This window comes from Apostichopus japonicus, chromosome 20 (assembly GCF_037975245.1).
Source record: "Apostichopus japonicus isolate 1M-3 chromosome 20, ASM3797524v1, whole genome shotgun sequence".
Taxonomy (NCBI): domain Eukaryota; kingdom Metazoa; phylum Echinodermata; class Holothuroidea; order Aspidochirotida; family Stichopodidae; genus Apostichopus; species Apostichopus japonicus.
This window is the reverse complement of record NC_092580.1, coordinates 21,815,969-21,843,551: the sequence shown is the minus strand read 5'-3', so window position 1 is coordinate 21,843,551 and position 27,583 is coordinate 21,815,969. Positions and strand designations below refer to the sequence as shown.

At 37.7% G+C, this 27,583-nt stretch overlaps 1 protein-coding gene across 2 annotated transcripts in view; it reads right to left on the bottom strand.

Annotated features, from left to right (window-relative positions):
* Nucleotides 1-1,691: 1,691 nt before the first annotated feature.
* The window catches only part of LOC139960976 (ETS domain-containing protein Elk-3-like), a 33,771-nt gene continuing 7,879 nt past the window's right edge, over nt 1,692-27,583 (bottom strand). The window contains exons 1-4 of one of the 2 annotated variants that reach the window (XM_071959720.1): nt 22,602-22,748; nt 22,212-22,419; nt 15,958-16,035; nt 1,692-8,078 (exon numbers count right to left, since the gene is read on the bottom strand). In XM_071959720.1, the coding sequence (XP_071815821.1) occupies nt 6,811-8,078; nt 15,958-16,035; nt 22,212-22,419; nt 22,602-22,628 (1,581 nt within the window). In that variant the 5' untranslated portion in view covers nt 22,629-22,748 and the 3' untranslated portion in view covers nt 1,692-6,810. Of the gene's footprint in view, nt 8,079-15,957; nt 16,036-22,211; nt 22,420-22,601; nt 22,749-27,583 lie in introns of those variants that run through there. The other variant, XM_071959721.1, reaches the window with a different exon arrangement.

The window sequence follows — 27,583 nt, the reverse complement described above, 5'->3', positions numbered from 1 at the left end:
GTTTTTAGAAAGATTGGTATATTTAGGGGATTACCGTATAGGGGATTACCGTATAGGGTATTACCATAAGTGACTAGGTATTGCGTTTACTGTAGGATTGCCAAAAACACAAGTAGAGTCAATACTTCGTCTTAATAGTACTTTCCTAACAGGAAGTAGAAATGAAAGGATATACTAAAATATAACCGAGAGTAAGGGTAGGTTAAAACTGAGTTACATCCTGGTGATTCTATTTGATCGATGACATGCCGTGTGCAGTCTATAGTCCGTTGCATATTCATACAGTCTATTGTCTTTTCCAGCCAGTTGGGACAATTTCCTAATGTTAATACCTCTCCAAAATGCATGTACTCTAATATCATGCTCTAAAAGCACTGGTATTGTCAGTACAAACAGTTCCTTACCTTGATCTGATAGAAACATGATATTCATACTGCTCGTATACTGACAATACGAGTGCTCTAGAGCGGGACATAACACTACAGTATAGAAAAAAATGTCCCAACTGGGTGGTCTTTAACCCAATTATCCACAGCGTCACGCGCAAATAGGCACATCCATATAGGAAATGTTCTTAAAATGATTATGAAGGATATGCGATGGTAAAGCATTTCTTAAATTTTTTATTGGGAAATGCATTTGCTAACCAGTAAGCCAGTAAGCCTAAGAGTAATAATATGGTGGTAGTTTAATAATCACCACTCCGGGTTTTTTTCTAAAATATGGCTATAATAACTGCAAAACACAAGATTCGGTCGAAAGTTGTAGCAGAATCGATAGAACAAAAAGACCAGTGTTCTTTTTCTGTGTTTTTTCAAGAACTCAGTGTATGCAGGACACATGCCAAAAGTATGAACACATATAGTGGGCTAACTAAAGGGACGGGTATAATGTTATTACAAATAGTTTGCCCCATTGCAGTTACAGTCTGTAAACACCATCCTACTTCCACACCCCCCCCCCCCACCCCCTGCCCTTCCCAAAGAAAAAAGGTTTTAGGTTTTGTAAAGCGCCTAGAGGCCTTTTGGTATTTGGCGCTATATTAAGAACTTATTTATTATTATTATTATTATTATAAACACAAACTACAGTATGAAATTTCCCCCCGAAATAAATGAGGGCAGTATTGAAGAACTTAGTATGCATAGTGATCTGATTAATTCACTTGGCTTCGGCTTTGAGTACGTTTCTGTATGCTGCCGAGTTGGACGAATCTAACACTAACAGTAATTAATTTTTTTTAAATTAAATTTATTAATAACTTTTGCGACCCGCGTTTTAGTCATTGTCGACTTTACAATCCGCGGTCCCCCTCACAATATTGCAATGTCGGTAAGATTGACTCCATAGTTTCCCTTTCGGGGAAACCAAAAAAAGACGTACTTCATTTATCAATTATCCTCAAAAATATTCCTTGCTCGAATCACCTACGAAACACCTATTATGACGGCTCAATATAAAAGTTTGGTTATATAGTGTTATTCTGCAAGGTTAGTAGATATTCGAGACGATGTAGCGGTGATGCCTAAGAGCATCTTCTCGTTAAGAACCAAATAAAGGTGAACAGTAAATTCACTTTCGATTTGGAAGAGATTGGTGGAACAAAGCGAAAGGAAGAAATTCGAGAAAAAAAGCATTGACAAGTACAAAATTATACAACAGACAAAAAAAATGACAAGAATAGGCAAAGATTTGATCCTTTCAAAGTTAAAAGTTGTCTTTTATTTACAAATTTGCATTTTCAAAGTGTGCAAGATAAGATTTGGTCGCCTCATTATATTACAATATTTGACTTTTCTTCGCACCATGATTTAACAAGAGTAATTGTACACTAAAAAGAAGTTGTGAGACCATTGAGTTCTTCAACTGCAGTAGAATACAACCAAGCTTCCCGTATTCATGTATGTGTATTCAAATAACGCTTGATCAAGTCGTTTAACAGCATACATTTACGTACACTTTTTACTATACAGATAGATAGTCCATCTCGAAGGTTTATTGCTTTCAACGAAGGACACAAGTTAATGAATGATCTACGTTTTCCCTGTAAAATCTAACTATAAAAGTTACCGCTCGGATATGGTGAACAGTCAGACCCTTATATTACAAGTCACACCTAGGCTTCATATAGCATTAAATAATAATAATAATAATAATACAAAAAAATAAATAAAAATTAACATGCAAGGAACCGATAAGGTTTGAATAAAATGAACTTTATAGAGAGAGACAAAATATACCTAAACAAAGAACATTCACAGAAACAAATGGTCATTGCAAAATAGAATCCAAGGCAGAACATCAGTGCGGAATATCTCTAAATGCAACACCCCCCCCCCACCCTCCCCTCCCACCCTGCTCCTAAGCCCAGAGCTTCGGCCCATCTGATGACGTCACTTGAACGAGTGTTATAAAGTAAGCTGGATGTAACCTCTGCAGAGAATCAGCTCTTGATCTTCAAGTCGGCCACATATCCTCCATGTTGGGTGACGTAATCACGTTAGTGACGTAAGTGCTATTTCAGTTGGCTAGGAAGAAGTGATGTCACTGATTAATAATATACAGAGTGACGTCACTTACAACTACAAAGTTGCGTCACAAAATGGAATTATGCATGAATTGTTTGTCCTTAACAAAAAAAAATCAAAAGGGTTGTGGTCTTTCCTTGCTCTCTGTAGATTTCGACAACCTAAAAGGTGAAAATAAAATAATTGTTGACGTTTAAAAACAACAAATATGGATGTAAATCACATGAACACTCTTCTCGTATCCTCGAAGATAAAATGGTCACAAATATTATTAAGCACGTGTACGGAATATCTTGGAATGTACACATTTTTTTCTTCACAGCTGCCATTTTGTCGTCATACACCCTATAGGATAAAATACACAAAGTAAAAGTTGTATTATGGAATGTGTGTACATGCATGCGATGGAAGAGTCAAACAGACAACAGCGTATTATATAATGGGTGTGTGCACATGTGTATTGACGTTGGCGTAACATCAGTAAGGGATTTCCCCCCTTCTGACCGGCTCAAGTGTACGTTATTCCAACGCTGTGATAAAACCTGGCGTTTTCTATCCTTCCCTTTCTTTTTCAAGACAAACCCGGATGTTTAGACAGAAAAGGTAATTACACTTCCCCCCTGCGAAAGGACGCTGTTACAGAGAATCAAACAAGCGATATTTTGAACGGAAAAGCTTGTCACCGGACAGAGTGTGCTTGAACACAGCTCACCCATTATAAGGAGGAAGTAAGTGGTGAATACATTATGATATATGCCAGTAACTAGATTATAACTGCTCTTTATATACTTAGAATGAGTGCGGGATACGTATATCGCCCGCAGTGAGTGTGTAACATGCATGGTTTAGACATAAACCACACCCTATTCTGTATGATATAAATACTTCTGAGCATGCGCAAACCAAATCTCCTTCATCTTAGCTTTTACTTGATTAAACGTTACTAATCATATTTAACACCAACATGATGTTGAAGATCGATTTGGAGAAACCAATAAAAAATCCTTCTAAGTTCAAGTTCGTCATCAGTAAAACTATACCATAAGAACACGTGTACAGAGACACCATGTAAACATCGTTAACGAGTTAAACAACCTTTCCTCTGCTTCTTGCAGTACTGGTCATGTAACCTCCGCAAATCCTCACCCAGTTACCCCTCCCCATACCCAATCACCCCTCCTTTCACCCAGTTACCACTTCTCGTGCCCAGATTTGCTGATCCTGCGAACACACAAGTTCTGAGTGTTCAATCCTACCAGGGAGCTGCTACTTTAACGTAGCAGCTCCCTGGTCCTACTACTAAGATAGTATCTCTCCACGGTATCTGATAGGCCAAGTGACCAGTGACGTATAATCAGCTACTCCGTCTTTGAGAACTTCTCTTTTTTCCTTATTTTGTTTTCTTACAATACAGTATTACTTATTTCAGAAAAAAAAGTTAACAGGAGCTTCCATGGCCAGCATGGTATTAAAAGCTCATCTTTTCTTTATTAAAATAAGATAATTAAATTAACATCTCGACAACATTTACAAATATATCAGAAATTGCTGTATCGTTTTACAAATCTTACGCTAACTTCCTCTGTTCTTCTCCTTTAAATAAGTTAAGAAAATGATATTTACATTTGAAGGCAAATTGCACACTTTCGTGTTTTACGTACAATGGTGTGTTTTACAGGTAAAATACTATATACAAGGGTAAAACAGAATTACCGATAAAAGTAAGATAACTTTAATATGAAGCTGGCTTGGAGGTTAACCCTCTGAAACAAAAATCATAACGAAATTATATCAAATTAATAAAATAACTTAAATCATATCATTGTGTCAAGATTGCATCCAAGAAATTGTATATCTTACTCTTGTACACACACAAACACACACAAAACTTATCGGTTGTCTGATCAAATATGTAATTCACCAAATTATCCTAATGCACAAGAAGCTTTAAGCAAATTTGCTAAAATTTAAGAAATTGAAAATTCAACTGTTTAAAAAAGGGATGGTGAATTCACCATAAGTTGTTTTATACATCATCACAGTTCGAACAACGACTCCATTTTGTTCCAATGTTCATGCAAGAATTGAACGAATGGTTACCACACCAACCATCTCATGAACCCAACCGCGCATACATTGTGTAGCCTACGTGTGTTTTAAGATCCGGATCATAGCAAACGAAAGCATGTACGACATTTGTACATAATGTGAATTGTTTCAGGGACATTAGCGGGGGAGATTTAGATTTGGTCTTAAGTATTTATTTTTTTCGGGGTATTTATTTATTTATTTTGTGTAAGTGTGAGGTTTGCTTGAATTCACACCACCAAGGACAAAACTTAAGTGTCATATTATTTATTCTCTTACATCATTAATTTAAGACAAATCTAGTACAACCTAGCAATGATAATACTGCACATACAGAGCGAGCTTCCTGTTCGTTTCGCCTACGATATCACACCTACGCATGTACAGGCGAATTTCAAACCCTAAATATCTGGCATTGGCAAGTTACCCGAACCCACAGAGGGCGCTCATCAAAAGATGATTCCTTCCTGTCATGGCAGGAAAAGGCCACATTTGAGTTGCTCATATTTAATCACAAGTGAGGTGAAGGTTAAAAGAATGTCTCACGTTTCGATCCTGGGTGAATCGTCTCAAGAGGCAGTTCCTTTAAGTGTTGCACAACACAAACAAACATATATATATATATTAATATATATATATATATATATTCATATATATATATATATAATGCAGGCATTGAACATTAACCTATATTGGCTTCCACACCAAAATTACAATGTCACTGGCAGAACGGTGCAGGGTATAAGAATTTAAAATGATCATTCTTCAACGTATAGGCATGAACTGACTTTTGGCATTACGAGGAATAAACTTCGATTCCAATTCGTACTCAACATGATTTTTAACATGATTTTACGAAACAATACATACAAACATCATTGGCCTGAGTTTAACATTGACCGTAGTATGTTTTTTTTAAATATATTACTTATTGTTGGTTTTGTCTTCTTGACAGCGGAATGGCATTACGGAAAGAAGAGGAATGTTAAACATGATTGATATTCATATACAAGGTCCCCAAGCCTATAAATGCATTTCTAATTGGTGAGAAATCTCAGGTGACCATATCTTATTAGTTTACTGACTCATTTCTTTAATAGTGTCAACGTGTTAATTTACTCGACTTTCAACTTAGGCAAAAATATATTGATGCAAACATGTCCATAAAATAAAATAGTAAAATTAAAAAACTAATTATTTGTTCAAAAAATAACTTTTCTGTTATTTTGAGCTGATCCCGTCTTTTAAAAACTCACTGAGAAAGAGAGCAAAAAAAAAGCCATTATCAACATTTCGTCAAAATAAAACTCGAGCTTCAAAGCGAATTTGTAAATGCGCTGTCGAAAAAGACGTCTGTTTTAAACGTGTTTTTTGGTACATTGTACTCTACATTCTCTTTCTAAAATATCATCTTTTGTCAAAAATTTCTGAGAATCATATCCGTATCGATGCTTATTAATATCTGCGTTATTTCGAAAGATAGGAATAAATTGCATCTATCGATGCTTTTGCAGTTAAAAGAGTTGATAACAAAAAAAAGGCGATTTCTTTTTATACAGCTATATATACCTACCTTCTAATTATATATACACACAACATGCAAATTAACCCAACAACCGTAATATTCCTACACACCTTGAAAAAATTCAAATTTCACCGCCACGTGTTGTGTCTTTTCAACAAAGGGTCACCATCATTGCAGGGGTCGTTGTCAATTATAGGTATGTATAGGCAAGTTTAAAACTTTGGCACATGAATACGGCCCTACGTCAACCGCTCCCCTCCCCTCCCACCCCCCCCCATCCCCTTCGGACCGTGATGATCTTACTCCCTACTGGTAACGCTTTAGGGGTACCACTGTCTCTCAGATACCAGCCAAACAATAAAATTATTTGCTTTTTTTTTTGTTGATTTGTTCCATCCGATAGTCCTGCTTGAGGTCCTTTAACATGCATCGGAAATCGCTTTTAGTTGTGGACTATACACTTACTACTCTGTTTGAGTGTTAATCTTTGTTTTCACAACCTGTCCACGCGACGAAACTTTGAAAATCCAAGGCTCATTGAGAAGTTTAAAGTGTATATGTCACACTTTAAAAAAATAATATATATATATAACGAAGATTTCTGTTCTTCTTGAATCACACAATTGTTTAGAGACCCCGATTTCTTCAAAGTGGTTTTTTAATTCACGATCAAGTCACGATAATGCCTTTCGACGTGGGTGGTGTCAACAATACGGGTGTTATCGGTTGCATAGGCATACCAGATACCGCAATTTGGCTTCCAGTAAGTCCGTTAACTAATGTTGGAAATTGAAAAGTATTGCTAGTCGTTACGCTAGGACTTAACGGTAACGGGCTGAATGTTCCCCAAAGATGCACCAAGGGAGTACCGTGTTGGGTAAGAATAGGCGTGCCGCCTTGGCCTAACAGAGGAGAGGCAACCATGATAGGTGTAGCGGGTAAGGCCGGGGTGTGTAGAGCTGTGACTGCCGATGTGGTATTAAGGTAAGACGGACTGTTAGGATGAAGTTTACCGAGAGATGAGGACAACGTCAAACCGGGACTTCCTGCTGAGTGAGTAGCGCAGATGATCGGCGGCACCGTAAGTTGAACCGGTTTATGTTTATTTGCAGATTTCGGTCTGGGACCGACAGACGGTGCCGACGTCGTGTACATGAAATTCTTACCCGACGTCGTGACTATTAGAGGTCTCTCGGAACTCTCGACAAGCTTGGGCTCGTTGTGCATCCTAGCCTCGGTGACGTATGCGATTGATTCAGTAAGGTACACGGATCGATTGGGGTAAGGCGGTGGTGGACTCGATCGAACTGGTGATCGCTCCCTGCTAGCGGTTGCTCCTTGGTGGTACTTGATGGAGCTGCTGGAGTTGCTATCAATGGCTGACGAAGAGGACGAGGAGGGTACCAATAGGGATGAAGAGGTGGACACTGATTTGACGGAGCAGTCGAGAGGGAGTTGTTCTTCGGCGGCTTTGGATCTCGATATCAGAACCTCTCGATGAAGGTTACGATCGAGAGGGTTAGCTGCTGCTGCGGTCACCGCCGCCAACGTGACCACGGATCCCACTTCCTGCTTGACCACCACTGCAGGAGCCGGGCTCGGATAGCTGCTAGGTCGGACTGCGGCAATAGTCCTCACCTCCACCTTGGGTCTAACGGTCACTGAATCTGGGAACGAGACGAATTTGTAGACGAACTTCTGACCCATGACCTTCTTGATGATGTTCTTGTCATAGTAGTACCTGAGAGCTCTGCTTAGCTTGTCGTAGTTCATATTAGTTTTGTTCTTCCGAAGGCCCCACATTCGCGCGACCTCCTCCGCATTCAGTAACTTGAATTCGCCATCTTGTCCCGTCCAGATGATCAGGTGACGTTGGTTTTGATCGTCCAGGAGATCCAGAAGGAACTGCCATAGAGTGATGTTGTTAGATTCCATTCCTGCAACAACAATAAAACAAGAAAAAGTTATTCAGGGATGATATCAATACGGGCTTTGGCGATTTTTGTATATTTCAGTTTTTTAAGCCAAAAATGAAACCAATTCTTTTTTATGTAAATCGAATTGTCATTGATTCAGTCATGCTATTTTGATCATGAATATTTAATTAACATAACAAATCTCCCAACTGGTCACAAAAGTTCATTTTCACCCATTACTTGCCAGCACACTGTCATTCCATGAGGAACTAGAATTCTTTTTACGTGACACTCAACCGACGTCACATTTTGCGTCATAAATTGTACCAATTTTGACGCTTTTGGATTCTGCTTCTGATAGTATACTCGGTAGTTACTTTTGTATAAAAAAAAAAGATGCTGGAGGTTTTTGTGTATGTAGAGCAGTGGAGTAGCTCCAAGATGACAAAGCACTAGCGAAGGACAACAGTTTACTTTCTTTTGTTATTTTTTATCATTATAGACCTGGTATTTATTGTCAGATTAATTTAATTAAATAAATTAAATCAAAATGAAATAAAATAATTACACTATTTATTTTATTCACTTTATTTTTTTAAGTGTCACATTTTATATATATATATATATATATATATATATATATATATATATATATTTCATATTAAAAACAACGAAAACGTTGAAATCATTTGAATCAGGCCCCATTTTTTTTAACCAAAAAATCAAGTGATGTATATGAACCAACCCTGTTAAAACATGATATGCAAGCCACGTTAGTTATACAATGGAATGTACGCAACGTTGGGCGCTATGGGTATTCCACGGTATAGAGTGATTCTACATTATTCATGCTGTGTTTCACGCTATAATTGTAGCCTGAGAATTTATGAAAAGACGTTATGAACGGTAGCCTTTAAATCTACTGCAAAATATATGAAAACAGCGTATATGTGTGTTACATGAGAGTATGGATGATGTGCGGAGACAGGTACCTACAAGGATTCCGGAATTGAAAGGGCTCAAGCAGAGCGTTAACAAGGCTCCACATGAAACTGTACGAATTATCCGGGCAGTTCATATGGCGACTTAAAATGAAACCAGAAAGTTTTTTTTTCTTTTATTATTATTATTATTATTTGTTTTTAATTCCACCTCTAACCACCTTTCCAGCTTTTACTCATTGCGGAGTCCGATAATTCTAATATTAACGTATAATATCATTGCTGAAATGTTGTCTATGTCAGAAAACGACATAATAAAGGGAACACACAAATTAAATTGTATCTTCACTCATAATTACTCAATTTATAAATGAATAAAAATAGAAAAAAAGAAATAGGCCTATCATTCTTTTTTCCCGTTCTCTTTCATTTTTGCCTTCAGCGATTTTACGCATTTGGAAAAGAATCACCCCCAAAATTATAATCAACAAATAGCCAAGCGACGGTTGTAGTTAAATTTTGAGAGATCACAAGCAGATATTCTTCCTCAAGTTGTCTTCCTCATGGAACAATGATAAAGCAGAGAGAGTAGTGGTATTAAATTTGCGTATTACACAAACCACACTCCTAGTTAATGCGTCTTAAATGTTTAATTAGTTTGTACACATCACGACTTAGGGCATGATCGCGTATACGTCGGCCAACAATGTAACTCTACTGTAGTCTTGTGCGTCATCATGACGTCGATGGAGGAAGTAAAGAAAAGTTTAACCAACGTCAGTGGGAATAGTTAAATCGTCAGCACTGCGACACTGCTGACACACACACAGACACACAAACATACAAACACAAACACACGAAATAGAAGAAATAATTTATTTTAGTTTTTGCCAAAATATCTCCATTCAGATCATTTAATTTGTGTGAATATAAAAAAAAATATAGCTAATGCAATCGCATGCAGGTTGGAATCTGGGGAGGGTCTTCTGATCAGCTGATTAACAACCCATGCGGCTTAAACTCTGCTGAGAATCGTAAGGTTAAATTAGCATGTCTAGTGAATCTTAAAAGATGGCATATATATTTATCGTTATGCAAGCTCTGATATCCTGCAGGGTAACATAGGTATATATATGTATGTATATATACATATATATATATATATATATATATATATATATATATATATATATATATATATATATATATATATATATATATACATATATACCAAAATATGGAGTTTGGTTTCGGAGAGAAAAAGAAACAAGCAAATGTACATATATATAGACACCGGTGCTAAAACATAATTATATCATGATAAAAAATATTAATCATAAAATTATGGACAGACAGACAATCAGAGGGATTTATAAGATATATGCTTCGTTGTGTTTGCAATTACTGAATTTATATGTTATAACTGTGCGAATAAATGGTCTGTTCGACAGATGTTCGAAAGATGTGTAAAATATGTTAATTAGTTTACTGCGATATTCACTTTGATTTCAAGGTGGTGGTTTGTTTTTATCCGTGGAAGGAGAGGGAAGGGGCTAGGAGTAAGTGGTCTTGAAATTGCGCTGCGGTAGAAATTCTTCATACAGCGTTGGTATAAGAACGATACACTTATTTACGAGATAACTTTGATGGGAAATTACATCAGTAGGCTATTATTATACTTTTGGAGGTTTTTATATTTACAATTTTCAAAGAGTTTGATATCTGCTGACGTGGAATGACCTTCGACCTCCAATGAAACAAGAACAGTACTTGAGCTTTGGAGTCATTGTGTCAGAGTTTTACCTCTGTTGACCTTTGACTTTCACCAAAACAACAAGTTCTTTATCTCGTGCTGGTGGACCACACTTGCACAAGCCAAGGTGATACATACACACATACAATATACACACATACACGACATACTGACCATGATATAGAGCTTCACCTTGCCTTCTATACATCGAATAGAATAGAAAGTATCTACTAATGAAACATGACGTGCTTGCTCGGTGTCATAGATTCAGAATTCTATATCTAACAGGCTATTTTTTTCATTCTAACAGTTTGAAATGATCTCCGCCCTCATCACAACCCACCCCCCCTCCTTCCCCACAGACACACACCTCTGTCACCTAACGTTATCTTTAACTGTGACGACACCATTGGTCATTACCATAGAAGAAGAAGAACTTTATAACATATTACACTATTTTTATGTTCTGCAGTATATAGACATATGTGCAGAGTATAGGATATACGTATACATGTTTTTAACTTTGTGGCCCCTAGACATTGTACTTGCATGCTGGCAGAACGCCAGTTAGTACGTGTTTGTCATCGCGATGACCGGCATTTTTCCCTTTCAAAACCGGAGTCACGCGGAAGATTCAGCAGGAAAGGGGCGGTATGGTATAACCGGTTCAACCGACTGACTAATAAGTACACTTCCGCCATGAGCAACTCATTTCATTGTTTGCATATTATCCAGGTTCCATTTTACAGTGACAACACAAGTTTAAACCTGTACACTGTATATATGAAAACAGCGTTATACTCAACACTGTATAATATATATATATATATATATATATATATATATATATATATATATATATATATATATATATATGTACATATTCTACAAGTAGAACCATGCATAGTAGAACCATGCATAATGCGAAGACAGCCACCTGAATGATCGAACACAATATCGACTATTGATTTGACCTACTATTTTACTTTATACTTGATTGAAACTGCATGGATAGTATTGCGGGCAGCGGTGACGCAGCCAAGGGGTAGACTATAGGACCTGAGTACTCAATCAAGTTATAGGCACACGACCATCCCACTAAAACCAAAGCTCAAAACTCAAAGCACTAGCGTATTATTTTTATTATGAACCCCTCCCCCCAACCATCCGCTAATGCGAACAAGGTTTTCACTTTATGACACGATAAGCGAGAGTGGACGAGTGCAGTTGAGTAGCAACTAGATGTGTTTTTTGGGGAGGGGACTGCCAGACGTATCCTTAAAACTAACACAAAACATGTATGTTATATAAATTCCGGCCGGTATATACCGGATCAAACTATTAATATACATATTATATATATATCATATATATACATATATATATATATATATATATATGATATATATATATATATATATATATATATATATTCATATATATATATATCTATATATATATATATATATATCATTAGCTATTTGCAAAAGGTGTTGTACTCACGAATTCCAACCTACATAAATCAGTATCAGTATAATTAAAGAGTATAACATGGCCATTATTTTAAAAGACAAATTGGTTCATCATTGGAAACCAACGCTTCATTAATAAAGCAGGTTATACTCGGATGAGGTCGAGGTGCTGTATAGACCTCACGAATTCGTATGAAAGAGGAAGTTGGCTGGGAGACGGAAGTTATGTGAATGTGCGGGTGTGGGAGGAGCACAATGTTAAATATAACGTATGTGTGGACCGGGTAGTAGTCAGGTATACGGAAAATATACTGGTGATGTGGGAGACGAGCTCAGTCAAAATGCGAATAATTTAAACAATAAAAAAGGTGTTTAACTCACGAATTTCAAGCTACAACGTTAATATTGTTAAGTATGAACAAATGATATCTAAGTCATATAAACTTACCAATGATAGTTATATATGACTTAAATAATTTGCTAACGTCAGTGGTATAATATCTAACGAGGATGCAAATAGTTCCTGGTAAAATTGGACCTCGTTATCTACATCACTCTTATAACACCGCCCCCTCCTCGCCCCCCCCCCAAAAAAAACAGAGGAATTATAATAATGATAAGGCATCGCAAGGAGACATAACGACTGCTCTCATATAGTTCAACTTTAGTTTCGATGGTGTTAACGTGAACCCTATACTCGCCCTTCCCCAGTGCCCTTCCTCTGCCACTTCCCAAACACCTCCCTCCCCTTTCCTCCAACCCATTTCTCCCTGTTAGGTTCATACACAAGCACTCCATAAAACAAACAAGCACCACCTGTATAACCTTTGTGAAACTCTGACATTTGTAAAAGTATGGGGCCATGTCAGAGAATTACACATATATTACAATTCAACAGAAGACTGTGATACCTGGCCAAGTACAAGACTTCCATTCAACCTCATATACCGTTCACCTGTGTCGTATAACTATTTTTCGAACAAACTGCGATTTCAATATTACATTAATTCGACTAGTAAACAAGATTCTGAGAATCGACAGCTTAACATCGCGGTATTTTTTTTATTGATTTATTAATTTTTTTATCGCCAAGTAGAACGTAGATTCAATAACCGAATCGCGGTCTCGTATTTATATTTCAGGGTCCGATGGTATGTAAGGGGGAACCCTGTCTATATTCCTTATAGGTTAGAGTCTTGTATTACTCTTCTCAGGGTCTGATGATATGTAAGGAGGAACCCTGTCTATATTCCTTATAGGTTAATGTCTTTTATTACTCTTCTCAGGGTCCGATGATATGTAAGGAGGAACCCTGTCTATATTCCTTATAGGTTAAAGTATTTTATTACTCTTCTCAACGATGATATGTAAGGAGGAACCCTGTCTATATTCCTTATAGGTTAATGTCTTTTATTACTCTTCTCAGGGTCTGATGATATGTAAGGAGGAACCCTGTCTATATTCCATATAGGTTAAAGTATTTTATTACTCTTCTCAGGGTCCGATGATATGTAAGGAGGAACCCTGTCTATATTCCTTACATGTCTAAGTCTTTTACTACTCTTCTCAGGGTCCGATGATATGTAAGGATGAACCTGTCTATATTCCTTAGGTTAAAGTCTTTTACTACTCTTCTCAGGGTCCGATGATATATAAGGAGGAACCTTGTCTATATTCCTTACATGTCTAAGTCTTTTACTACTCTTCTCAGGGTCCGATGATATGTAAGGAGGAACCCTGTCTATATTCCTTATAGGTTAAAGTCCTTTACTACTCTTCTCAGGGTCTGATGATATGTAAGGAGGAACCCTGTCTATATTCCTTACATGTCTAAGTCTTTTACTACTCTTCTCAGGGTACGATGATATGTAAGGATGAACCTGTCTATATTCCTTAGGTTAAAGTATTTTATTACTTTTCTCAGGGTCCGATGATATGTAAGGAGGAACCCTGTCTATATTCCTTACATGTCTAAGTCTTTTACTACTCTTCTCAGGGTCCGATGATATGTAAGGATGAACCCTGTCTATATTCCTTATAGGTTAAAGTCCTTAACTACTCTTCTCGGGTCTGATGATATGTAAGGAGGAACCCTGTCTATATTCCTTACATGTCTAAGTCTTTTACTACTCTTCTCAGGGTCCGATGATATGTAAGGATGAACCCTGTCTATATTCCTTATAGGTTAAAGTCCTTTACTACTCTTCTCAGGGTCCGATGATATGTAAGGATGAACCCTGTCTATATTCCTTATAGGTTAAAGTCCTTAACTACTCTTCTCGGGTCTGATGATATGTAAGGAGGAACCCTGTCTATATTCCTTATAGGTTAAAGTATTTTATTACTCTTCTCAACGATGAGAGTGTGAGAAGATTTAATAAGCCTATATGAAAATGGGGAAGAGAACATGTTACTTTACATACGTATATATCTTGACGGACCGAGACACCTTCGTGATGTATATAAACTCCCTAACTATATAAGTTGACAGTTTTGCCCTTAAGTTATACTGTACTGTCTATGTGCCATATACACACAAGAAACTCACTAATTCGAGAAAGCGGAAAGGATTATGTTTCGGATTCGGTAGTAAACCGGTCCAACCGTATTAGACAATTCGTCGATTAAAACTTATAATCTAGAATATTACGGTTCCATGATCATAACAAGTCTCAACCACAATCAATTAAATTTAACTCATTAAAGGTTGCAACTGTAAGTTTCGTTGGTTATATACGTATAATATTGTTCCTCGTCGTCTGATACGCTTGTTAAGAGAGTTAGCTTTAGTTTATTGTCAAGTAATGTCACAACAGACGAGTTCAAAATCTTTATCAAATTCTTTATACCTTTCAACTCAAAGGGGGGGGCTTCCTTTTTGTCCCCCCCTACTCCCCTCCATCCTCTCCACAAAGGAAACGCTTTTAATTTTCTTTTGAAACTTTGCATTTCCTCTCCACTGCTATAGAAAGAGACAGCTTACAATAAATGTGAACACGCCTCACCAGGTCAAATATGAAATGTTACATTGCATGTAAAACAAAAATTACAAATACATATAGGCGTACATATGGGCTCCTATCACTTTCATAAATTTCGTAATGATATTAAAACCCTTAAGCATTTCCCCCACCTAGACTAGTCAGATCCGCCTTCATTTTTTTTGGCCAATTTCCTTTCGCGTGTTACCAATACATAGAAGTGATATCATAAACTATATTCGGTCATGGAAGTGTATAGACAATATAATCTATTTCATTTGAATTAATACTCACCTGGGATCAATATTCACTTGACTCAAGTAAATCAATACTAACTCACAATCAAAATACTCACTCGCTCATTGACATTTACTTAATGTGATTATTAACTGCAATCTAATAATACTCGCCATGAAAATATCAACATGCCGGATTAAACCAAATTAAAATATAACAAAATAAATCTCCCTTTGCTGAGCAATAGTATAGGCATTGTCGGCGTTTGACTCAATATTGCATTTCTCAAGATTTGCCACATGTATAACTGATCTAGTCGGCCGCTGAGTTTGTTTGGCAGGAAGCAGGGAGAGGGGGGAAAACAACCATCGTATTGAGTGCTATTATAACAGCAAAGGCCATACGTTTTTGTTGATGTCACGTGTCTTTATCATAGGCACGTGAATTGCTGCAATGACGCAACCAAACATTTCCAGTGCAATTAACAGAGACGTAGAGTTGTAACAATATACGTACGTGGTTTGACATGAAAGGAAATGTTATTCTGGACAGGCCTCGGTTGTGTTGTTTCTCCAGGGTGTTCTTCACTGTTTTCTGTCGAAAAAAAAAAGAAAAGGAAAGGAAAAATATATAAGTATGAATGATCATTTCAAGTATAACTTGTTAGTGATATTTGTAACAACATTTCATGCCACCAGTCAGGAAGACCACCAGGGAACTGACCCTCTGACGTCAGGGTGGCATTACCGTGGACGAACATACAAATACAACGAAGTGCACGTCAATGAAATATCACAGATGACCCACCCCCCCCCCCCGCCTTCCTCTGGTCCCTCTATCGGAATTCAGCACCGTACCCAAACTTTCGAACGACACTGCAGTCGAATTGGGGAGCGAAGAAACAGAAAAGAAGGAATGAGTCTAACAAGAAGCCGACTTCGCGCTTCTCTTCAATGCTTCGTTAAATGTTACGAAATCCCTTTTCTCCTTATAGGTATGTGGCTACCAATCGGGCACCGTAAAGTTACTATTCTCATGTAGTAAGTGGAAAGTCTGGAGTGATATGATAAAGATGAGACAATATAGTAAGCTTCAGTCTGAACCTTTTGAATGTGACTGTTAAAGCTGGGTTATCTGTCAGTTCAAACACCTAAAGGTATGTATGGGTGGTACTTCATGGGGGAAAACCCCATAACTCAGACGTAGAATCCAGCGTTACCACCGAAGCCCCCTGGTTCCATCGCATTGCCGCACATGTTAAACAAGGCTATAGCTGGAGGACACGGTTTTCGTCTATACATCTGTAAATAAATTGTGGTCAATACAAACGGCCAACGAATTGCTTCCATTTTAAGCTCCCTAGTTTAATCAGGGAGTTGTTATGGAAAACATCTCCCTATTTTAATACACGCAGGGAGCTGCCATTGAGAAGTAAAGGGCCCCGGTTGTTTACGCTATACAAAGCAGTATTGAATTGAATCCACAAAGCTAATAATAAGGTGATCATATTTCTACTTTGAGTGCTTACATTTACAACATGTTTTATCTCCCAATTAACTAGATCCGGTTCCAGCTGATATGTTGTTTGTCCAACAAGACTGCTGTACAAGGCACCGAGATATTGATCCGGGTTTACCCATTATTCCGTGAATGTGTTCGCGGATCCGTGTTGAACCCATATATAGTACAAAGTGGTCTGCCTAGGATTAAAATGTTTACGTTGTATTCAATCGTTTACAAACTTGATTTGAAGTTTCAAGTTGTTGAACTCGGAGTATCCGGATGTGCACTTTTCGATCAGGCTTTAGTCTAAACTTAACAGGATTAAATTCATTACGGACATTCAAAACCCATCACAGATGTGCGGTTAAAAATCATCATAGTCCCCCTCCCCCGAGCCCCCTCCCCGCCCCAATATGCTATAGAACGTCAAATGATGGTCACTCATGCTCAAACGTCAAAAAGGTATTTTTTTCTATTTCTTCACGAAGTCATTAAGTTATCTGACTGAATGCTCCACAATGCATGTGAATAAATTAGGCGAGTCAAAACCTTCCACGTACTTTTGTAAACTTTTAAGTAATTTCTAGCAAGCTATATAAGACATGGGATATACAGAAGACTTTATACCGGATTCTCGGTTATAACGATTGCACGTGGCATAAAGAGTGCGCATACATTTCCAATATCAAAATTTGTACAAACCTTATTTTCTATTATTTCAATTAAAATGGGATATTATGAAACATAACTTATTGTAATTGACATTGTTTGAAACTCATTGTAAGCAATTACCCGTTTAACATCCGAGATGTATAATGTTTTTTTTTTTTGTTAGAGTTAATTCAAAAGTTAAGTTATATTTTATACTTTTGAAAGCAATAACGATACACATTAGCATACAAACGTAACATTTTATGATTGAGATATATAGTCTCACTCTCTCACACTTCCTTGTACGCATAACCAACCGGTAACGATGACAAGATGATCCCAGTTATGTTTCATTTCGCTTATAGATTTCCGAACAATCAAGATTGATTCCTATACCAAATCCTGCATGACGAACACAGCCCTATATATAAACGAAGAAGAAATGACCTTTCACCACATGACGTCATTCCCAGGTGTGTTGCATTTATAGAAATGTCATCATTCACTGCAGCATTTCCGTCATAATATATTGAAATCGGTAACACAACTACACATTCAACCCGGAACCAGGAACTGAAAAATCAATGAGAGCGCCATTTTGTTGCCAAAGGAGGAAGTGAGCGGGCAACACGAGCCAAGTGGTCGGACATGCTTGTATATAGAGATACATATACATTATAAATGAAAGGCTGTCAACGCAATAGTGTTACTACTAGAACCGAAAATTAATCCAGTATGAAAGGCTGTCAACGCCTTAGTGTTCCTACTACAACCGAAAATTTAAAAAAAAAAGGTAATACACAGCTTCGGCGAATTTCTCAAGCATGAACTTTTATCAGTTTGTCTTCAGAGAAAGTCCCCCGTCGATGCAACAATATGGTACTAAGACAAGTGCTCGCGTATAAATATCGGTACCAACACGTGACTGGCTGAAGGCGCAGTAGTGTCTTCAGCAAAATTTTGTTTTTGGTTGTTTCCTTGTTAATGTCTAAATCAAATGAAATTGACATGATGATCTGTCTCTATAGGGGGGAACTTAACGACCAAACCTTAAGTTAGCCCTGCATGTGATATATGGGTGTGCTTGTGGGTGTGTGTGTGTGTCAGGGGGGTCTTATCATTCTCGATCAAGGGGCATGTATTCTCCACGTATAACCTGATATATGGGTGTGTGTATGGAAGGGCGGGGCGGGGGTTCATTCTCGATCAGTTACGTGGTATATGAGTGTGCGTGTGTGTGTGTCATTTGCAGTCAGTTACAACCGTACATACTATTTCTTCGAAGAGCCCAAACTACCAAGGTTAATAACTGTGTTTAACGTATAGTATATGAATAACGTCATCAAACTATTTTAGACCATTACACACTAAGATAATATCTGAGGCTTCCGAGTCATACCAAAAAATATGCAGCTTTCTCTTTGTATCCTGTCATCTGATAATACAAACACTACCGCTCGCTATTTTAACACTTTATACATGGCACTGAAGGTTGTTTTTTTTTTTACCTATGTGTTCCATTGTTTTTATACAATCGAGGGTATATACCGACCATATATTATGCATGCAATTTCTCCGTCGCGGGCTTGACTGTATATCTACTGACTGGGGTCCCTCGTAAGACATCAGTCCATTACGGGATTTTCCCTATGATTTCACAGAGCGACAGGGTGTCTGAACCACTACTTATATAAAGTACAGAGTTTGTCAACACAGTATCCAAGTTCAAGTTTTACGTCCAAAAAACGTGCTGTAGTTATATACTTCCGCTTTCGAGCAGTCAGATTGCGTGTTAAAGTACACCAGCTCGAAAGTTGAAAAATAACTGTGGCAAACGTTGCTGTAAATGATAACCTAAAAATAGACGGTTAAAAATCAATCAGCCCCGATTAAACATCGGATGTAAACATAGGGTTACACAATATCGGCATTAACTGAAAAGAATGTCCACTCACTTTTGAGACATTTTGTTTTGCTCTTCTTTTATATACTGTACATTCACGTCCTGCTTCTAAGCACTCGCAATGAGAGTATATGAGCAGTATCAGTATCCTGTTTCTATCGGATAGAGAGAGGATAGGATATGTACATACTGTCACAACAATTACATTGAAGTATAACGAGAGGACGTTGTGCTATTAAACATTCCATGAAATTGTCGCAACGGTCTGAGAACGTCTTTGCATTAGCCGATTATTCTGTACCCAGATCGTTTAATCACGTGATATAATGACATAACAAAATTCAGGCATCTTGAGGTTGTATATATAGCTAAATGTGATCTTGCACAATGACAGACGGGGGTTCTCAAGCTTGATGGAAACGGAACTATATTTCACGATAAATACCTATGCGGTATAGTAATGTTATAATACGCCGATACGTTTATTTTATCATTACACCATGCTACAACTTTATACAAATGTGTAACTTCCGTAACAGATGCAAATATGTATCACGCAATGGGACTTTTACCGTCAACATGGAATTTTCCCTTGAAAATGATATAATACTACCTGCATGAATTCAAACCTACTATATTGAACTAATAGAAAACAAGTATAACTCAACTAGTGATATCATTCGTGATCTTACAGCGTGGCAAGGACAGTGAAAAGTCTTGAGATCATGCTATATACTATAATATGTCTGATGTCTCAATTCGTTAGGTTGTTAGTTGAGGTCGAACCACTCAGGAAATAAAGGGCATCTGAAAGGTAGCTAAGCTACCTACCACACCATGTTGTAACAGTGTTGTGTCAAACGGTTACGCAATTGACAAGCTCAGATGTTTATGATGCGCCGAACATTTGGACGAAATGACAGTTACGCTTTCGACATTGCTAAATGAACGCGGATTTACCTGTCCCAATTGCAAAATGAAACCGACTATGGACAAATCAATGTAATACACGTCCGAGAAGGGAGGTAATTGGCTAGAGGGTTCGGCCATAGTGTTAAAAGGTTATAAGTTCATTCTAGATACGGTAGAACGATAGTGCTAAAGTTGTGGGGAGACAGGTAAGCGAGGAGCGAAGTCACTGAAGCTGACCATTCTAGCTTCAGTATATACCTGTACTATTCAGTGAGTATATATAGGCCTGTACGAAAATTATTATTTTGATATACGTGATGACGTCATGCGTTAATGCACCATGGAAGATTGGTCGTTTTTTAAGACAATGCTTAATGGAAAGAAACGACAGGTCATCAGTAATATCTGCCAAATATGCGGTGAACTGGAATAACAGTCACTAATGTTCAAACTAATTAAAACATTTTTTTTTTCAAATACCTCCCTCGGTGCATCTTACTTATATATGTCTCATTAAACTTACTGTCGCTTTTCAATAATATGTATACATGCGAATGACTGGATGGGTAGGGAACCCCCTAGAAAGTAATTTTGAAACCTTTGAAGTCATTATTAGCCTTCTAACATGGCGGATTATACACTGATAGCCTTCAAAGAATGACAACAACAAACACTGAGCAAAATCTCTGCTCTGAGTCTTTCTCCGGCAGGACTGAGTCTATAATGTGTGATCATGCAGAAGGGTGGTATCTTGTTGTTGATAAAATGTACTGTAAACAATAATAAGCCTACAGAGAGAGACACATGTTGGTTCACAGTTCATACACGGGGATGCACCGAGGATATGAGATGCACCCATACCGCACTAAGTGCAGAGTCCACGGCGGCCTCATTTTGCACTCTCGTAGATTTTATCTTAGACATTAATATGAATGGTAATACCATAATGTCATCGTGCCGCAGTATCGTACGCAACCAAGATCGACGACCAACGTTGGTCAGTTTTTTTTTTTTCGTTTTTTTTCTCGGTCATTGGCTAAAGTGTTCAAATCATTATCGTCTTTGATCCTATACAAAGCCTAGGAAATTCACAAAGTCGTTTACTTGAATATATGTCAAAATAATATAACAAATTAGGGAATAAACTAAATGGTTTCTTACAGTAGAATAGATATTACAGAAGTGTATAATGTATCTGGATAGTCGAAGTTAAACATTCCTTTTCGGGAAACAACCTTCCTGCTTAAGCCGCTGCACGTTTACAAAATTCATGAGAAAGGACTCTTTGTTTATTTCTAATGAGAACATTACACTTTAATTTATGAAGTAAAATACAACTGGTCCATATTTCTTCTGTTATACGTTATTAAATGCATGATGCATTGGTTGGTTGGTTTGGAAGCCGAGCGGCGATGCTATTGAAACGTTGAACACCAAAGCTTCACAGGATTTTCAGATTTATGTCGACGGTACAGTAAACGATATTAATAATGCTGGTAAATTAATTATCACACTTGCACTGTCAGCAATGGAGCAACAGGTATTTACCGCACATGCTGAATCAACTTACTGTAGGTCACAAACACATACGTAATTCCTGTATACGTTAACATTAATTGCAATGTGGTACCTTTGTGCTGGTATAGCTTCTTAAGGATACCACATGAAACTCCCAAGATTAAAACATGGGCTATTCTTTTTTCCTGAAAAGGTTACCTACTATAACTATCATAACAGTTGAGAGAGAGAGGGGGTGGTGGGGGGGGGGGGGGTTGGAGGAAAGGGAAAATGTCTCACAAACCTGTTTTGTACTCTTTGAAAGACCAATTTTCCTTGGTCGAATGTTGATGCGCCACTGGAGGCGCAGGGGATGACCCACTCATCTCGATATATACTATCCAATGGCTCAAATTTGGAATGCACTGTTGTACGTAGTTTATATTCTGCTGACTTCTGTAATAGCAACGTTGTTTGGTTATCCCTGTTTTTGATGGTTCCTCTTTTCTTATCTGTCGACCAGGGGGGAAAAAAAGCAAACAACTTGTCATACAGCTGTTCAAAGATTACGCATTTTGTAATTCACACGGCACAGAAGGCAATTTCACAATAATGTTAATAATCCATTCCTCTATATGATATATGCAATGCTGGTCGATATAGATTTTTTTGCTACTATAAAATATAAACGTACTGGTTCGAACACTGCTTGTTGCTGCATTGTATGTTAACAACACTGTGGAGGCTGTGTAATAGTAGTAGTAGTACTTGGATCGCCTGCTATCTTCGGACTTACTTTACTAACGTAATATCATGCGGTACTCTTAACTTCCGGGAAACAACCATATGTTATAGCAGATACATCCGGCTGTGTTAAGTTCACATGCTGATCGTACGTGTGTGTGTGTCTACACTATGATGTGTGCTGCAGTACATTGAAGGATATTGAGTTATATAGAGGGTACTAGTACGTGTGCTGTTCCAAATTCCGAGAAGAATTTCTGTAATCGCTTAGGCAAGGATTTCGACCGTTTTTTGCATCATATTTGTATAGGGTAACATTTTGCTGCTTAGTTATGGAGCAAATGTTACTATATGGAGCAGTGCGAATGTTGTTGTTCCATGGAAGTACTTACCCATAGTTACATCTGAAAGACAGTTTTGTCCGTGGTTATAACTGCATGCAGTCATTAACCATGGTAATGTTTAACCATGGTTACACCTACAAGTTAGTATTGCCCATGGTTATAACTGTTTGCAGTCATAGGTTATACCATGGAAATGTTTAACCATGGTTACACCTGCAAGTTAGTATTGCCCATGGTTATAACTGTATGCAGTCATTAACCATGGTTATAACGTGGAAATGATTAACCATGGTAACACCTGCAAGCTGGTATTAACTGCATGCAGTGATTAACCATTGTTATAACACTACCCATGGTTATACCGTGGCAGTATTTTCCCAAGGATACGCCTACATATTAGTATAACTGCATACAGTTATTATCCATGGTTTTACCATGGAAGTAGGACCCATGGTTTAACTGCATACAGTTATGAACCATAGTTATGACATTGTTGTATTGTCCATGGATGTAGCAGGCAGGTTTTACCTTGGATTAGCCTTATGTGTAGTGCGAATGCTGGAGCAACGACATGATTATCTCTAATGGTGGAGCTATTGGTGCTACTCATGCATGGCGTGGACTAATGCGAATGTTGCATTATCTCGCATGGTGGAGCGAAGGTCACTTATCTCTCTTACTGAGGGTGAGGGGGCGGGTGGGGCAATCAGGGGAATGTTGTTCCTCTCTTAAATGGTGAGGTGAATGTTGTCAGTCTAATGGTTGGTCAAATGATATACCGCTACAAATAGCAGATGGCATATTGTCTATATAGTACACGCAAAATGATACCATTATGTATGATAACCTCCCTAACTGGTTTGCGAATGGAAGTTTGCGAATTTATTTGGCTTTCTATGATGTCATAATGGAGAAAATGGCTCTCTAAGTGCTAGTACGGAAAGTACTGGCATATTACTATCAGATGATGCGATGACTTGTATCAAATGACAATTTACAGACTACTTCGGGAGGCACGTGATCCGGCCGTTCCCTCCATATATACCCTCAAACGGATCGACTATACACCCCACGTGTCGCTAAGTGCTGGTATGGAAAGTACTGCCATATGACTATCAGAGTATGACTATCAGATTATGCGATAACTTGTATCAAATTACAATTTACAGACTACTTCGGCAGGCACGTGATCCGGCCGTTCCCTCCATATATACCCCCAAACTACCCCCCCCCCCATACTACATAATGGCACTATAAAAAAGTTTCAACCATTTTAATCAACCGAGATCAAATATCAATTCCTCATAACAAAGTACTCAACTCAATAAACCATGCAGACAACACGTGGAAAATATCGCCAGGTAATTATTTACCACAAAGAAAAGTTCACATTATTTTATGCGCGCTAATTTGACCATGCAGGCCACCATTAAGTATAGCATTCAGTAACCAAACGACAGTAATTTGCGTATACAGTACCAGCGAGTCAAACCGATTTAGTTAATCAATCATTGATGTCGTTTGGATAAAGCATATATACTCAGTCTATACACAATATACACCATAGTCCTGAAAAGTTACACATGAGACAACATCATATACAATAAACAGCACCAGATGATAACACATATACGCGAAATACAAAATACAAGGAAACAATTAGGAGAAAGTACGATGGCCCAGGAAGTACATAAGAAAGGTAGAAGCCAAAGTGTCGACTTGTGCACGTGTATATATATGAAAACCATACGACATTAACAGTCGATCTCTCGACTATTAAATTACATTTTTAATATTCATATCGATTACTGCGAGCAACCGTACAAAAGCGCTGTTAAAGAACGCTGGTAAAAAAATATAAAAAATTATTCCCGTTTTCCCTGTTTTGATATATATCTTCTTCAAAACGGGCCACTCCTTATTGAATTTGTAAAAACGATTCCCGTTCTCACTTTCTTCTACTTATATTTTTCACCAAGACTGGTCACTCTTTGTTTCACTATAATCATTTAGGCCTATATGTAATAATTCATTTATGAACTTATCGAACGCTTGACATGTTATGAAATCATTATCGCCCACACATCAGATTAGCTCTGAGCTTAAAGATGAAATATTCCCGTCAGCTATATATCAGATGCTTGTTTCGTAACTTCGAAATGCAAAAACCCTTCATTTTTTTTTCTCGTTGTTCAGGTTATTGCCGATATGAATAACAAACATAAAAGCCGTGAAAATTCCAGGGAGGTATATACGCCTACATAATAATGATAACGAATAATTCTAGTCTGATCACGTGCGTAAATATGGCAGAACTAAGAAGTTACGCTTGTGTAAAATTGAGTTGGCCTGTTACAGACCAAAACTCGTTGTTGTTTCAAAGCGCCACAATTAATGAGCATTGATGATCGTGCAGCCCCCGCGGTTTTATGTAGGTATGGTTTCTACAACACTGAGTGACGCTCACGTTGAAACATGAGAGACCATCACAGGCCAATTGCGACAACAGCACGCAAACGGCGCATCGACCAAAGAGCCTACAAATTAGTTTGACGTTGTCACAAAATGCTAAGCGCCGCTTCTCTGTTTTAATTTCTACATTTGAATACGGATAGAAATTACAAGGAACAAAGAAACTAAAAGCTTCATATTATGAGCTGATGTTATCAAAGAATAATAACCGGTCCTTACAATTTCACCGGAATATCATGGCATCTTTTCAAAACTTTCTTTTATGACTGGATATCTATATACTTGTAGCCAAACGAAACTGGTATATAGGATTCGTGACCAGCCTACACACATCACATATGCATATATATATATATACGCATGATGGACAATAAAAACGTATTCTCTGTAAAGTTGCTCGTATATCCTCTTTGTAGTAATTTTCTCAAGCGGAAAAAGGCCGGAGAAATTTTATGATCATTTTCGCTTCCTTCTTTCACTTTCCTTTCTTACTTCCTTCATAATCTTGGTTTATGCAATGACTTATGGTAATCAATCCTTTCGTTTCGATCAACTTGCAAGTCCATAGCGATCTAAGATCAAACCTTAAACGAACACTGCAGAACGCCAACGGGGAGCTTGGCGATATCTTCACAATATCTCCAAGACTTCTGTGAGACTGATATTAGGGTAGTTTTACTTTTGGAATAACTTGTGTTTACCAAGTTTTCAGGATTTGTCTTCCGCTGACTCCAAATAAGGTTTGACCTCTTCCAAAAATTACAGGTTTCTTGGGGTGCCAAGCACCACCATCCACTCATGTGGCACCACTACTCAACCATGTGGCACCACACCACAACCCAACAGGACCGGGGTGTCATGCGAAAGACCGATCTGAGGGTGGATTTTGATGAAACGACGACGTTGAAATCAAAATATTTTGGCCTCGTTGCTGTCAGCAGTATATTGTTGCCACCGGTGACAAACTCGCCCACTCGAATGTCCATGTCGCAATATAGAAAGAACCGACCCACATAACATTAGTATACAGTTTATGCAAGCATAAAGAAAAAAATCAGTATAGTGTTTTTTTGTTTTTTTTTTGTGGCGATTTAGCAAGTTTTGACTAAATAGTCACGAGTATTCACATTGTCTTAGTCTTGCAACATATAACAGTATAGCTAAGGTCTGAATTGACCCGAAAGAGTTACAAGCCTGCATGCAATACACATCCCAAACACCGAACTATATACGATACAGTACAATATATATAAAGAGCGATATATCGCACGACAGTAATGCTTCTACATATGAACGATAAACATTGTCACTTTCAATGATTGCTGAACTTTATAGTTTTAGTATTTTAATTTTATTTGTATGTGCATTTTTGAAGTTTCGCTAAAACTATGGCTATAATGCTCTTGCATGGAAGGAGGGATATATACAAGACATTACACTTAGATGTGCAAATATGAGATTGACGAAACTTAACATCGTCAACATCTTAATTCTGAGCATTTACATGTTCCTGGTTTGTTTCTTGCCATGCACTTATAGTTTAAGATAGGTTTACTTTTTTTCTTTCTTTACCATGTCGTGTATAGCCTTTATAACCGTCAACGGGAAGTATTGATTTCATTTGACGTAAGTTAACAACCACAACGGATGAAAAGAGGAAATCAAGGCATTCGACGAGGTGACGATGGCGAGCCTTCGATTCAGCCGTTTCTTTTATCTAATACGCATATCACACCTGTTACAAGCAGGGTGGTTGAGGCAGCAGTTACAAAAGGGGAATAAACTGACTGGTATATACACGAACTCCATTCCTGTTTCGGTGGCTACATATTCAGAAAACCCATCCTCTCCATTGTTTACGGGGCCTTGATAAAAGGCTTGATTGCTTTCATAGTAAAAATGTACCTACTCTGCATACAACAATCCATAGACTATGCAAAGTACATACTACGGTGAACCTGGTTTTATCGTCCGGATTTTAAGCGTCACTTTTATCGCCAGCTACGGAAACACACCATAACATTATGTTCACTGTAAGTGAACTGCATGCATTCTTCCAGTACGTTTTGGCCAAATTAAAACTTCGACCTTTCCGATTTACTGCACTAAAAGCTCT